This window comes from Equus quagga, chromosome 9 (genome assembly GCF_021613505.1).
Source record: "Equus quagga isolate Etosha38 chromosome 9, UCLA_HA_Equagga_1.0, whole genome shotgun sequence".
NCBI classification, from domain to species: domain Eukaryota; kingdom Metazoa; phylum Chordata; class Mammalia; order Perissodactyla; family Equidae; genus Equus; species Equus quagga.
Genome location: NC_060275.1, coordinates 4,837,317 through 4,853,563, shown reverse-complemented (window position 1 = coordinate 4,853,563; position 16,247 = coordinate 4,837,317). Strand labels below are relative to the sequence as shown.

At 40.3% G+C, this 16,247-nt stretch overlaps 1 protein-coding gene across 3 annotated transcripts in view; it reads left to right on the top strand.

Moving 5' to 3' along the window:
* Nucleotides 1-6,128, top strand: part of ZNF407 (zinc finger protein 407) — a 208,456-nt gene extending 202,328 nt beyond the window's left edge. The window contains exon 5 of one of the 3 annotated variants that reach the window (XM_046671441.1): nt 6,017-6,128. In XM_046671441.1, coding sequence (XP_046527397.1) covers nt 6,017-6,074 — 58 coding nt within the window. In that variant the 3' untranslated portion in view covers nt 6,075-6,128. Of the gene's footprint in view, nt 1-2,397; nt 2,516-6,016 lie in introns of those variants that run through there. The other 2 variants (XM_046671440.1, XM_046671439.1) reach the window with 2 other exon arrangements.
* Nucleotides 6,129-16,247: the final 10,119 nt, after the last annotated feature.

The following is a 16,247-nucleotide window of genomic DNA, read 5'->3' as shown; positions in this document are numbered from 1 at the left end:
CTGTGTGTGTGTTTTCATTCTGCTTGGGGTTTGCTGAGCCTCCTAAATGTGGAGGTGGAGGTGTGTCTTCAGTGTTGGAACTTCTTGGCTGTTGGCTGTCGCTCCTGTCTCTCCCTCTTCTTGTGGGAGTGCATGTATCTGCATGTCCATGTGCCAGGGGCCTTTACACTGTGTCCCTCATGTCTGGTGTGCTCTGACCTGTTCTTTCCATTCTTTCTTCTCCTTATTCTTCAGTTTGGGTATTTTCTTTTGACTCTCGCCATTCACTAATCCTGTCCTTTGCTATGTTGATTTTTCTTTTAAGCTATCCAGTGAATCTAACTTTTTGGTTCCAGAATGTTCATCTGATTTTTTCATATAGATTGCAGTTTTCTGTTTCGGTTCTCCATTTTTGTCTTTCTTTTTATCTGTTTTCCTTAACATGATGATCATACTTATTTGTCTGGTTATTTTTACTCTGAATTATTGGTTGCATTTTCCTGCCTATTTACATTTCTAGTAGTTTCTTGGTTGTGTGCTTACCGAGGTATATGAAAGAACTTAGAGGCCCATGGTTTCATTTGATCAGGAGATGCCCCTTTCTTCTCTTGGGCCGAAAAGGTGAAGGATGCCCACCTCTCCCAACAAGGGAGCCAGCTGCATCGGTCTGGCTCTTCCTGCTTGTGCAGTTTGTCTCCCTTTTTAGCTGAGGACGTCCTGTGTCTGGTTGAGATGGTGGTGGAGGTGGGCTCTCTCTCCTTTGCAGCCCTAAAAGAGTGTGCAAAATCTGTTTGTCCTTTCAAGGTTTTGAGCTGTGTTCGTTGGTCTCACACCCCATGCAGCTTTGTAGTCTGACAGGTCTCTGGAGGGTGAGTCTGTATTTGTGACAGGCCCCTTCCCTTCTCTCTAGCGGGATTTCATTCCCTGGGTGCTGTGAGGCCACAGTAAACTTCATTCTGTCTTGTCCCCGCCAGCCCTCACCTCACCAGTGCACACGTCCTGTGGGAAGGAAGGTCAGCCTCGCACGTGGGTTCCTCTAGGCCCCAGTCTGTCAGTGTGCCGTGGTCAGGATTTCTGCTGGTTTCCTTTTACCCCAGTGGAGCCCTTCGACGTGGGGCCAGCCTGATGTGTACGTGAGGTGGAATTGGCAAATGACCTGGGGGAGAAAGTGGCCTTTTGTCATCAGCCTAGCTAGGAAGTTCATCTCCTTCTGGTGGTCCCACAGCTTCCTTGATATTGCTGCGGGCATGGTTGTGATTAATCAGCCTTTTCTGGTTGTTGCGGTGGGGGCTTATGCTTACACCATTTATAGATTGTACCAGAAAGTGGAAGTTTGTGATTTTGTAGAAAACTTAGAAATTGTGACTTGTTAATATATCTTTAAGGAAGTATTGAAAAAATTCTTAGTAATTGAATGATGAAATAAAGTGATGCAAGTAGCAAGTGTCCTGTTAGCTGCTTTTTGCATTGGATGTGTAGTCGCAGTCTTCAATTTATACAGAAATATGTAATTTCTAGAGGTATTATTGAAATTGTTTGAATAGCATTAAGAAAAGTTAATATAACAAATTATTATCTTGAGTTTTTCAATAGTTATTAATTTTAAAAGATCCTAAATTTTGCTTTTTTCAATTATTTTTAAGGATCAATTTAAATATAAAATTCTCGGTAAAGTAGAAAGTAGTTGAGTTTGTTGAAGAACAATCCATAAGATTCTGTCCTCTCTCATAGTTCCCAGTGTCCTGATTGTAATTCCCAGATAACTACAATCACAGAAACAGACAAAAAATATTTTTATCGTGAAGCCAGAGGATTAGGAAGTAAATTTTTAAAAATAGGATTTTTTTAAAGCCTTTTAAAAAAATGATATGACCTGGTTGCATAAGTAATTCTTGCTTATACGATTTTGTGAAACTTTTAATTTTATTCTTGTATCTTTGTTAAAGAGATTCAAATAACACATCAGTGGTTTATCATAGCATTTTCATGCTTTTTTTCCCTTTAGATATTATTGTCCTTTTTCCTTTGTTTTAAAATTTTTCCAAGTTTTTACTATGAAAGTTTTCAAAACATACAGATGTGCTGATGGAGCGGCACTGTGGTCGCCTGTCCCTGACTATTCAGAGTCAATGTTGTAGCATTTGTCTTTCTTGCTTTCGTCCCCAGCTTCTCTCTCATATTCCTTCCGCATCTCCAGTAGGATTCCAATTTTGTTTTATTTTTTTAGGTTTATCCTTCTGTTATTTTTAAACAAGAGAAAATATGGAATATATTGTATTTCGAGGTTTAAAATTGTAACTAAAATTTTCTTTTTCACAATACCAATCAAACAGTTGTTGAATAATGTAATTTCCCATGATTATTAATGTTCTCTACAGAAGAGATTAACAAGTAATTTGTCTAAGCTTGAACAATTAGCAGGTATTGGAATCAAGATTTGAACCGAGACAGTCTGGATCTAGAGCCTGTATTTCTAGCTATCATCTCCTGCTGCCTGGCGGTGTCTGCAAACTGAATCCTGGTGCTTGTTTCAGCGTCTTCCTGTGAGTTCACGATATGACTTTAGTATCTTAAGTCCTTTCTACTTCACTGTGTTGATAGATTATTGTTCCAGAAGCATAATTCTGTGATTATCTTGCTTCCTTACTACACAGACTAAACAAAGCAGTAGTGTTGGGGCCTCCCAATAACATGTTGTAGTTCTTTATATGTTCTAAACTGCACAGTGCGTATCCAAATACCGATGGCATTTACTACTTCTACACAATTCCCTTGTATTTGGGACATGAACAAATTTATGCTCATGGTTGTGCAAATTCTTGATTGGAAGTTGTAGAATGTACTAGAAACTGTTGTTTGAAAGAATGTTCTTGGATTTGTTGCTGTTCTGCTTTTTTGCTTGATCTAGCCAATTAAAGAAAATTCCTTGCTTCTAGATAATTATTGTATTATAATATGTTCATGGTTAGTTTGGCTGATGTTGAGTTTGAGGTGGAAAATTGAATTGTCCACCTTGTGATTCAACCCTCCATCAGGTTCATTTTGTGAAAGAGCTGAGTGGAATTTTCTCCGCATCTTACACTTTCATTCTTATTTTAAATACTTCTTATATCCAGATGTTTAAGGTTTATTTCTATCTTTTCTTACTAATTTAAGCATACCTAATCACAAGTAACACATTTGTTTGTCAAATTACTCTTCTGTTAGTTCAAAGTCTATCTTTTTGCGAAAAGTGGTGACATTTACGAGTGCTACTAAAGACAAATACAGTATACACAAACATCTAAATGCTTTCTCTAGATGATGCATTTACAATAAAATAAGTGTAGTAATGTTTCTTTAATGTTTTCTGAACTCAATATGAAAGTTATTTTTTCCTAAGATGACAATTGTATTGTAGTATTTTTAGATATAAAAAGGTGGTAACTAATTGTCGCCTTTTCCATAAACTGGAAACAGAATAGGTCAAATTCTATTTTCTCTAAATTCTATTTCTAAAAACAAATGAGTTTAAAAATCTTTCCAAATAGTTATGATTCTTAATATTGACATTATTACTTAGCCTCCATTTCTTCTCTTAATGTGCCACAATATTTATTGTTGCCTTTTTGTTTGTTTCGTGACTTTGCTTTATTTAAATCTAGAATTTGATGGTGTAGAGAATGAAAAACATTTTACTTGTATTTTTAACTCAATAGTGATATAATCATATATGGCATTTGTCATTTAAATTAATATCCATAAAACTCAATAAACAGAGTATTATTCTAATAAAGTATGTAATTGCTGAAAGTATTCTGCTTTTCAGCATGCAAATGCCAAAATTGATGATTATTATATATATAATATATATTAATGATTTTTTGACTGTTGATCAATATTCATGTCAATAAAGACAAGCCTTTTATAAAATTATGGATACAGTTTATGTGCTAGATAATAAGTTTCTTTCTATAGATCTTTTAGTCCTGTTAGGTTTCTTTTCTTTTTCTGTTAAATTTACTGAGGATCTGATTGATTCTCTTATATGTTTGTGTGCTAAAATATATTTCTGAATAAAATCTCATTGCTTTTTTATGTTAGTTATTGTTAGAGTTGATTTTTCATTGATCTGAAGGTTAATATGCTCAGAGCTTCTAGCAAATATCCTGAACTCAGACTGTAGGTTACCATGCCAGCTGATACATCATCAGTACAATTGGCGGTAAGGATCTCAGCTCATTTAGATGCATTGTGCTGTTGTTCTAGGAGAAACATTTCACAGGGAAGCATCCCATGTGTCACTTGTCCTCTCACCAGTTTGAATTTCTGATTCTTTTTCATGAAGAGTTGCAAGGACTAAACTTTGACACCTTTTCTATAGTCTTATTTTTTATTATGTTGAATGATGACTTGATACAAAACATACTAAAAGTTGCTTTAATACTGTATTTCCCCTTACTTTGATGAAATATATGTTCTTAATTCATTTTCTAAATAGCTCCCACACTTCATCTTACATTATTGGTTGGCATTTGTCCTTAAAAATCATGCCACCCATCTTTAGTTAATGTGGAAAAATACATGTAATACTTTGGGGGTGTAATAGAGTATCTTTTACTGTGTTATTTTTGTTTATGAAATATGAAATACAAAGTCAATTGTACATTTCTGTACCTCACTTATGGCATTTGGTTATAAGTAAATATTAAAATTATGTCACTATTTAAGATGTTCAATTGTTTTAAAAAATATTTAAATAAATAGATAAATACATAAATTTAAATACTGATTAAGACCTATGTATGTTCAGATCCTATGACGGTGGTTTTGTGCACATGAAGATAATTTAAAAAGTAGTCAATACTCCCAAGAAGCTACAGTGTTAGGCAGAAATTATTTTAAGCGTAACCATGAAGTATTTTTTGCACCATGTTTTTACAGACCATTTCAATGCCAATGATAGATTCTAAAGCTACTCTGAATTTTAGAGACATGGATTGTGGGTTTTCTATAGTCTGGTGGACAGTATCAATCATATTGTGCATTTTAATTGGGCAGTTTGTGTATTCGCTCAAAATTTCATTCTCAGATATCTTTTTGAAACATACAAGGAAAATCTCTAAGACAATAATTTATCAGTGTGTAAATTTGTTACACTAACCCAGCTTGGAAATGTGAGACAACTCTTGACCTCATGGTACAAATGGAGTTTGCATCCTGCGTTTCCAGTTTGGTTGGTCAGACTGTGCCCACATCTCCTTTCTGAGTTGGTTTCCGGAATCTCAAGTGGTGGCGCAGTGCTAACAGCATGGGAAGGCATCCCTCCTCACAGAGCATGCCCTGCTGAACCCATGCCTGGTTTTCTGTGGGTCAGATTCTTCCACACTTGATTCATTAACATGAATTGTTTTTCAATTCTCGACATGTAGATAATGAAGTTACGTTTGTGTGCTACATTTCATTGTCATTTTAACTTCTCTGTCCCTCATACATTGTAGTATTTATTTCCTGTGTTGTACTTTGTATATAATATGCCTTCAGTATATGTTTATCAATTTGAGTTTGAATTTTTGCATATGCATATAGAGTGGCTACTTGAAGATTTGTTTTTAGGCTATCAAAAGAAATTTTTTCACTGTAAAACTTTCCTTGCTTTCACTAAAGTAAGCAAAGCTCCTTTTATACACAGATGTGTTTTAATTCAGCAGCTGCCTTACACATTTTTTTTTAACGCATTTTGGCTAAATCAGAAATCTAAATGCAAAATACAGCACAGAGGAATATCACATGTAGTTATAGCCCTCTCTGGAGGACTGAGGAATAGATAACATTCATTCATATGTGGCTAGTTTCCAAACTTGACAGTCATTATTCAATACATTTCAATAATATAACTTTAAAATCTATTTTTTATTGTGTTTAACTGGTTTGAAGGCCACTGAACAGCAAAAAAAATACTAAATGTGAATAAAGACTAAAGCATTTTGGCATGAGTCTTGATAAATGATACAGGAAATAATTTCTCTCTCTTCCTCTCCCTCCTGCCCTTCTGTAGTGAGACATGTCACAGCTGGAAACGCAGCTTGGTTGTGACATGCCTTTCACCTCCCTGAGAGGTGGTGCCATGTGTCAACAAATTCTGAAGCCTCAACTGAAGTGTTGCAGCATCTTGGTCAGGTGTACAGAATATTGAGCCTCTGTCAGCCTCATTATTGAAATAGTAGTGAGTATGATATGGAATGGGCCTGCAAGAAATAGCTGCAGACCTTTATTTTTGAGTAAAAAGTACTCATCCTGTGTCTTTGGTATTATTGTTTTATCGGGGTGAATGTCAGTTATTCTAAGATGCTTTTTGTCCTCTTCATTATTTTCATGAATAAAATTCCACTTGAAGGGAAGCGTTATTGTCCCTTGTAAGAGTCGTTTTATTTTCAAAATATATTCTGTGGGAGTGATAGGATCTACCGAATGTGAGGGTGTGGAGCCTTAGCAATGTGGCTAAGAGATATTTGCTCTGTTCTGTTTCCTATAATACTTGAGTAATGTGAAATATGGTTGCTTATAAGAATGTTCATGTTCATTTTCTGGCTTTCTCCTTTATCCATCTATGTTAAGTGACAGTTGTGAACAGACAGGGCTGTGTAACTACTCTTTGGCAAATTAGCATGCTTTTCATCTGTTGTTGGTTTTGTTTGAGTTCTTATCAGATGCTCTTGTTATCTAACTCTGATTGGGGAGCAGTCAAACACTATTTTGGACAATACAACCAGTGCATCTGCTTGGTGATGTTCATCTAACGTTGGTTGAGTGACTCTGACCTTCCAGACACTTTCATAAAATGGGATAATATGAAAATGTCATTAGGACCAGCTGAAGTATTATGTAATGGAGGCTTCTCACAGTAGGACATTTGAAAAAAAATCACATTTTCAGGGGCCCACTTGGTGGTACAGTGGTTAAGTTCCCACGTTCCACTTTGACAGCCCAGGATTTGCCGGTTCGGATCCCGGGTGCAAACCTATGCACCGCTTATCAGGCCATGCTGTGGCAGGCATCCCACATATAAAGTAGAGGAAGATGGGCACGGATGTTCGCTCAGGGCCAATCTTCCTCAAAAAAAAAAAAAAATCAGTGTTTTTAAATTACTCATTACAATATCAGATATTAAAATGCTTCCTTTTTCTAGTCGTGATTTTTAAGTTTTGAGAGTTGTCTCAGTAGTGTGACTCTAAATCTATGAGTTCTCTACAAGTATTCCAGTATGAAAGAGCTTTTGAGCGTCTGCTTTATGCTGAATTTCCTGGGTTACAAGAAAGGATAAAATTCATGGTAGTTGACATTAAAGAGCTTATATAATCCAATATGCTTACCTTCTTAACTATCTATCCTTATTGTTGCTGTTGTTTTTACTTAGCTTTTATTCTATAGGAAAAGTGAGAAAAGGATCACAGTTTTGATAATGGAGTTTTTCAGCAGACATTTATTCAGCGTGATATGCCAATACCTGCTAAGTGTTAGGAATGTAGGGATGAATGAGATCTCAGAGACCACTGGGGAAGCAGACACGAGGAGGGCTGTTGATCATGTGTTGTGGTTGACCAGGTTATAGAGAGATGCACAGTGTGTTATGGGAACAGAGTGGAGAGAAATCTACCTTAATCTTGAAGTGCTTTCCTGCCTACTTGTTTCCTAAAGGGTAACGGATAAAATCCAGCAATTTTTAAGTGATAAAACTGGCAGAATTGGCTATAGAGTGAATATGAGGCATGAGGCAAGGAATGAAGGATGTGTCCTGGGTTCCTGATTTCATCATATGGGTTCACGGTCCTGCCATCAGCTAATTATGACACTAAAGTAAGTAGCTGCAGTGGGTGCAAATGTAGGACTATGAGTTGTAAGCAGTTCCTACTTAAAGGAACTTTAATGGTTCAGATTAGTACACACAGAATAAGGTAAGTTCTAGAAGAAACAGCTTTTTAAAAAAATGCCAAATAGTTTAGAAGACAAAGCCGTAACATCATTTGCTAGCAAGAAAGTGTTTATCCAACCGTGCTCATTGGTTTCCTTTAAATTTGGGACCTCTAAGCACTAGGGGGCCTTCAACAGGTCCTGCCATCCTACCACATTCCTCTGGTTCACGAGGCCTGTCTCCTCAAACCGCCAGTCAGTCCTCTCATTACTTACCATCAGCTGATGACCTTCTTATTTCACTGAGAAAATAGAAGTATTCAGGCGAGCATGCCCTCACTCCTACCGTTAACTTTGTCGGTCTTTCTGCCTCTGTGCTCACGTTGCCTGTTAGTACGGGGAGCTAGTGTGTTCTTGTCAGGGCAACCCGCCATGTGTGCATTTAATCCTACCACAGCTGCTCTTTGTGTCATTGTCCTCTCTCTTCTGTGACATTGATGGTTTCCTCTCTACCCGCCTGGATTATTCCCACAGATATAATCAAACTCTAATATCTTCCATCCTAAAGATAAAACAGACTCCCTTGACCCAACATTCCTGTCCAGTTTTCCCCTCCCCCATTTATCTACCGCCCCCCCAGCACCCGATGAGACCAAACTCCTCATTGAAGTTGTCTGTGTTCTGTGAGTTCACCTCCTATCTCCCCATTCTCTCCTGCACCCCTTCCAATTGGGCTTCATCCCTAACTCTCCATCCTTGTTGAGGATGTTAGTGATTTCCATGTTGCCAGCTTTGGTGGTCAAATCCCAATCCTCACATCACTTAACCTGTCAGAAGCAATTGCACAGATCACTTTCTTCCTCCTTTAAGCGCTTTGGTCATTTGGCTGCTAGGACATTACTTCTTTGTTGTTCTCCTCCTACCTCACTGGTCACTCCTAGTGAGCACCTCATGCATCTTCTCTCTAGCTATTGGTTGACCCAATCCTCAGATTGCTCCTCTCTGTCTCTCTCTCTATTTATGTGTGTGTGTGGTGTCTATGTTTATGTCTTTGTCTTTCCTTTCTCTACCTATTCTCTTGTCTTGTGTGATTTGCTGAAGACTCCCATTTTATCTGGGGCCTGGATCTCTCTTCTGAGCTGCCTACTAAACATCTCACAACCTCAACAAAACTCTGCATCCGCTGCAGTGTAACCCATAGACCCACACGCCCTCACGTCCCTCCCAGTCTGCCCTCCGCCTCAGTCTAGTGGCACCTCCGCAATTCTCCTTGTTTACACCAAGACTTTGACTGCTCTTTCACTCATAACTCACATTAAAATGTCAGTGAGTCTTGTCAGCTGTTCCTTCTAAGTGGATCGAGAATCTGACCCCTCCTTTCCTCTTCCACCTGTTCTCACCTGACGGTCCTTTCCTCACACAGCACCTAGAGCTGCCCTCTTAAAGTGCAGGCTGTTAGCACTGCTCTTCTGCTCCACCCCCTGCAGTAACCTCTCATCTCTGTCTGCATGATGTACCCCAATCGGCAATGCTGGGACCGGACTTGGCTCCTTGTCAGCTTTTCTTCTCCTCTTCCATCACTCTACTGTGTTATTCGCACACTGTACAGAAAAGAGTTAAGATCAAGGATCCTAACATGGCAGGATGGAGGCTGCTATCTTTAGAAGGGCCTGCATGCAAGGTGGGCTCTCGGCTGGCATGTGGAGACCCAGCACTTGAAGCTTTTCTTCTGTTCCCTAACTGATCAGGTTGTTCGCTGTGCCAAAATTGTTTGCACAAACAATGTGATTGATGGTGAACGCCCGCTTTCCTTCTAGGAGCCTGGAGTTTCAGTATGTGAAAGGTAGAGGGGGCGTACAGGACCAGCTCCCAATATAAGCCTTGGGTGCTGAGTTTCTAATGGGCTTTCCTGGGCAGAGATATTTCTGGAGGAAGGAGGACACTAGATGTTTCCCTCACAGGCGGGAGGGAGCCTGAGGAGCTCTGGGCGTGGAATTCCCGACTTGGCCTGAGTGTTTCCCTTGCCGTTCCTTCACAGGTCCTTTTGGTGTGATGAACCTTAGCTGAGAGTACAGCTATGTGTCACGTGCTCTGAGTCCTTCTAGTGAGTCACCCAATGAGCGAGGGGTCTTGGGAACCCCAAAACACACACCAAGCAAATTTTGCCTCAGAGTGTCCATGCTCACCCCCATCTCAGCACTCTTTTATCTCCTGTGATTCTGCAGTGTCGTTCTTCATCACCTTATGCGATATTTATTGACTGATGTATTGGCTATCTAGGTTATAAGTGTTTGAGGGTTTTATTCATTGCTCTGTTTTGTTCGCTGCTGTGCCTCTCACGTCTGGAGCAGTGCCTGGCATGTAGCAGTGACTGAAGATGTAACTGCTGGATGGCGACCGTATGGAGGGAAGTGCTGGCATTTGCCGTGGGTGCTGAGGAAGGGCAGTGTAGGATTTTCACACAGAAGAAAGAAGGACACTACAGTGTAAGTGATAGGGTCAGGAAGTGATGGACTTAACATCGGGGAAGGGGTTTTTTGTGAGACTGAGTAGAATTGATTTTCTAAAGTAAGAGAAACAGGGAAGATGTGACTGGAAACATTGTTATTTCAAGATTAGTCTATAAGACTTAGCAGTTTACTTACAGCAACCCAGAATAAATGGGCAGTTTGTCAACACCTGGCTCGATGTACCCAGGGGAAAGGCAGGTAGTGGCATCAAGGGTTCTGGCAGCGGGTCAGACAGGCAGCATGTCAAGGAGCCCCATAATGTCCGGTTATCCTTTGTGCCATTCGGCAGCACTGTGGTACCAAGAGGGCTCTCCTGCTGTGAAGCCAGGCACAGAGATGGGGCCCTGCGTTCCAGGCATCCCAGACTTGTCAACCAGCATCACCTGTGGGCTCACACCCCCTGTCATGAACAGGCTCTCACCCCCACCAAAGTGTTTAGGGCAGAAGAGTTGACTATATTAGTGTAACAATTATATTTCAGTACTAAGTTTAAAAACTAAAGATTGTGACAGTGCTAGGCAACTAGCTGGTTGTGGTAAGGGAAATTTGAGATGGAAACCAGATAATGGTTGATACTGAGGTAACCATCTTCCGGGAGAGCAATGTTCAGCAAGTGTGATTAAGTTAGGGCCTGTGAGATCAGGCAGCACGGATGAAGGCAAAGGGCTAGGAATGCTTACGAATCTATTTTTCCTCTCAATCTCAATACCTTTCAGAGATTGGGCCCAGGTATAATTCATCCTCAGTTCAGTGATCAATGTCTTGACTATCGAGGAACTGCTTTACTGAAAGAATGTATAGGTACTAGAGTGATTTTGGAAAGTCTTAATTGAGAAATGTGGCATTTAGTTTTCAAGGCATTGAAAAACTATGCAGTATTTTTAAATGTTTTTGAAATTTATTTTGCTTGTTAAAAAATAAAACTTAGTTTTAATATCAAAGAATGTAGCTGTAACCATTATGTAGTTGAAAGAATGCTACTGGGAAACTGCAAACCTTGCTTATAGCTCTGTTACCTGCTGTGTCTAGCTGTGTGGTCTTGCTCTTGCGATGTTTTGCTCTTCTGTTTATTTAAATGGGAGGGTTGTGATGTATTGATCAGTATGTACCTTGGTAGCATCAGCTCACAATCTATTTTTCTGTCTTTCATATATTATTGTATTTTCTGTAACTAACACATAAGAAATTGAGAGTAGTTAAATACTTAAAAAAATTATGAAGTGTTTAGCGTAAGTCCCATAATTGTTGTAGGAACCCAGTATGCAAAGAGATGAGGACTGCAGTTGGCACTAAATTTAGCACAAAGCTTCCTGTCAGTAAAAGCACACATAAACATACATACAAATCTATTTGGCTACAGAACTTTTATTTTCTAATCTAAAGCTGCATCTTATTCACTATAGAGACAACTTTTTCATATTCAGTACCAGAAGGAATTTATTATTTGGGTTTTATTAGGTTGCTTTGCTTTTGCAGAACTTACAAAAACTTTCTTCAGTGACTCCTTTTGGAGCTAAGGGGAATAAAAATAGCACTCAGCAAAGGCCTTTCTCCAGGGCTGTCTGTGGATAGAAGTCGAGGCGTGTGGTTTTCTGGTTAGGTGAACTATGGCAAGTCTTAGAAAACCTACAGCACAGGGAGCTGCCCATGCCCGTTAGACTATGCCCTGCTCTCTGTCTTGATGCGTTTCCTTTCCTTTGTCTCAGTCATAGTTTGTCATACTCTCCTCAAGGTGGATCTCTCTGACAATTGGCTCAAGTGCTGAATGTGTGGTGGTGTTTGATGGAGCTCCATTTCTTTAGAAACCATAAGAGCAAGTTTTACAAGTAAAAGAACTATCTTTATCCTTCCTTGGTCTCAGGAATGCCAATCGCACACCTACTCCTGTGAGGTTTATGTGGTGAGGATGGGGGGGTTGGGTAGAGACATTTATCAATAATTTTAGTATTTCCCACTGAAACAATACCAAACACAAAATCTCTGAATCTGTTTGAATGTCTGATTTGCCTTTATTAGTACTCGGTGTCCCACCTTTCCAAGTAGAGTGCCCTGAAGTAGAACAGAGAGGTCGTGAGCACTCAGCATGTGGCTGGGCGTTGGTGGATCAGGTGAGCAGCGAGTTTGTCCTTGCTGCCTCCAGAAGGTACACCCTTATTTTTTTTTTTGTAGTTGGCAAGACAGGTTTCAATTTGAAGGCTTATAATTGATGTTTATTACTTTAAACGGCATTTTGATGATTTCAGGAAATTTCCTGTTTGGAATAGCTGGCTTATACTTTGAAAGGAAAAGCACCATTAAAACAGATCTCCTTTTGATGTTGATAGAACTAGTTAAATGAAAATGCAGATCAATTATTCCATTAAAGTTTTTTAGAAGCTTTACTCTTTTACCTTAAGTATTTAAGATACCGCTAAAAATTTTTAAATATTCCTTAAGTTCTATTAAATTCTTCCAGCTTTAGATAATGGATTTTTTCCTTCTGTATACATAAGTATTAGCTATTTGACAGCATTTGATTGCTTTAGATGAGATTTTCTCCATTCTTTCTGGGGTACCATGTGCATTGAAGGCACTGGGAAATGTAGGGACTCAAAGGTGGGATTCTTAGGTTCTAGCGGTCACACACCCTTGTGCTCCTTTAAGTTGATGGTTTCCCACTGCAGCCAGGCATCAGCCAGCTCTGTTTTGCTGGCTTCCGTTTACTCTGTTCTTATTCAAACCTTTACCACAGTCCTCAGGTTTCCGCCCAGCTCTGTTTTTGTACCCCGTGCCCCAAGCCCCCACACAGACAGTGCCTGGTCTCACAGGCGGACGGGTGGGCTCAGTCCTTCACTTGGCACTTACTTTGCTCTAGACCTTTACTGTATTCACCACACATGTCCTTGGGATACTTGCTGGGAGAGAGAAAATGACACCGTGGTTATTGAACAGTCTTGTGTTTCATGGTGGAAATATGCACAGGTGTTTTATCAGCATGTGCCCGGGAGGACATCTGAATCATCTAAGAGTTGGAAGAGCCTTCTACGAGGAAGTGATGAGTTTGCTGAACCGGTGGCCCCACGACAGGGAGCAATGACTGGGGACAGTGTTCCTGGGTGAGAGCATCTCAGGAAAGGTTGATCGGCCCGGTGGGAATAGGCTAGAGTTGGTGCCAGATAATACAGTTCTGAAAGCAAGGATTTTGAATTTCATTGTGGTCACTGTTTGAGGTTGTAGGAGGGCAATATTAGGTTCAGCTTCCAGTACTGGTGACCACTCTTCCTCAAAGAAAAAGAAGAAAGGAAAGAAAGAGAGAAAAAAGAAGTGTAAGAAAGGCTAAGCAGCGATGTAACCATGAAGGGGTTTATTTTCTCACATGGAAGGCGACCCTGGGTAGACAGTGCAGCTGACAGAGCTGCTCCACGTGGCGCCACAGCCCAGCCCCTCTTCTGGCCCACCGTTCCACAGGGCTCCCTCTCGAGACAGCTGCGGCCCAATGAGCTCGCTGGGCCTTCAGCCCTGAGAAGGGTCAGGAGAGGAGGCAAGCGAGGTGGGCTCTTGCTGCTTAGCTGCTGTATTTAAAGAGCCTTCCAGAAGTCCTTCGAGCTCAGGCTCATGGCCTGATTTTACTCACTTGCCCACACTCTGGCTCTCAGGGCTGCTGGGAAGTGTAGCTTTATTCCAGGAGCTCTGTGACCTGCTGTTACCAAGAAGGACTGATGGGAGGCACGGTGCCGAGGAGATCCCAGTGAGAAGCGCTAAGAAACTCTGCCTTGCTACACATCTGCTGCCTCCTTACACCCTGCACGCTTGTCCCGGGCCCTCCACAGTGGGGCGGCTGGAGGCTTCTCCTGCCTCCTGGTCGCATTTTGCTCCCGTGCTTTTGGCCTCTCTGCTGTTAGTATGCTCTGCTGGCTCCTCTTCAATATGTAAACCTTGTTCAAGCCTCTTCTCTTTTAAAAAACCTCATCTTTAGTGGCTCTCCTTTTCATTCAGCACTTTGTTTCCTCTTTTCTCTCTGATATCCTTTTTTGAGAGAACAGTGTCCTCCCATCTACTTCCTCACCAGTCACCCACTGCTTGCCTCATCATAATCTAATCATAATGCTCAGTGTTCTACTGAAACTTAATTTGACCAGGTCACTAGTGAGCTCTCACCTGGTTTATGTGGCGGCTTCCGGCTCCTGGCCACCTGCCTGCTTGTGTGGCTTGAGCCCCAAGCATCGCCCTGTGTATGGGGGCCTTTCCTTTGCCTTGGCTGCTCCTCCTGGTCTCTTATGCTGCCCTGACAAGGTCCCAGCTATTCAGGACATGCATTTCACACAGTGATCGGCAGTGCACAGGTGTGTGGTAGGTGGTATGGAAATACTTGATAAGGCTTGAGTGAGCATTGGAGAGTCTTCAGTGGGGAGATGGTACTAGAACTCTGAGCATCTGTACATCAGGTGCTTTCCTTAGACAGCCCTGAGACGTGGGTGTCATTTCATCTGCTGCTAGAGAAGATAGAGAGGCTCAGAGAAGTGAAGTGCCTTTCCGGGACCAAGGCTGTGGGGCAGAGATGAGATGTTTGAGCCTATGTCATTGTGATTATACGTGCGCTTTACTCCTCCAAGGTGGATGAGACAGTCAGATTTATTTTAAAAAGATCAAGCTTGTGTTGATTTTGACATTGTCTCTACTATAGGTGAAAGGAAAAAGGAACCTTAGGGAGTATCTAAATCAGGAAGATACTGCCTGTGGGTATAAAGTATGATTTTTATTCAGGTTGATTTCAGATATGATGAAATCATTGAAATTGTAACAGGAAGAAAAAAAACTCCCTGGGGAAGCAATGAAGAATTTTGAATTTTGCGGTTGATGTAGGTTTTACTTAGTGTATCTGCTTCTGAACCTTCGTTAATAATATGTACACATTACCTTAGTTGAGAGGATTGTTTTCTTTTAAACTAATGACTTGTTTCATGTATATATTTATATACATTATGTATATTTGTATATAATGTATAAATATGTTATGTTTATATGTTTAATGTGTATATATGTATAAATATATATACATTTACTGTTATATATATTTATAAAGGTGTATATAATTATATATACACACATATTTATCTATAAGGACCATGTATTTTTTCCACAAACCAATCATGTGCTTTGAAGTAATATTTGAAAGTTTGCCATTTTTGTTAACTAGCACTAGAAAAGGAATCATTGGGATTGAGTGGAGAGAGAGTAAGAAAAGATAATAAGGCAAGAAGAAGAGAATTATTCTTTTAAACTTATAGCCTGGGGAATAGAAGGAGCCTCAGGCTAACATTTCACAGCTTGTGTAAACTATATTTAATTTCTATGTAATACAACATCCCATTCCAAAGCCTGCCTCAGGGAACCTCATGTTCTGAAGCGTTGCTGGGGAAATTTGCCACCCTGGGCCAAGGAGCTGCTACCCTAGTGGTCATCCATGATCATGGAGCACATGTTCTCCCTGTATTTGCTGTTCCTGCAAATTTGGGCTTTAATTTTTGGGCATTTTAAAGCCATTAGAAGCATGAGGAAGCTAACTAAATTTCATTCTGGCAGTTATATTAAGACATTTCAAGGAGTCAAAAAGAACACCTCTGAATAGATTATGGAACAACGAACCCAAACGTGGTGCAGATTCTAGCCCAAGATGGAACTGCACCAGTGACTCGAGGGAAGGCTTTCCCGAAAATCCAAGCCGAGTTTATGAGACTGCAGCGTATGTGCTTTTCTCTCCTTGTTCAGTGGCGGCGCAGTGGAAGACCTGGTTAACCCTGCAGGGTAGGGGAAGCTCTTTAAGGCAGCTTACAAGTTTGGATCACTGTATCCCCTCAGACTGTGTGTAAAATTGGTCCAGCTGATTTA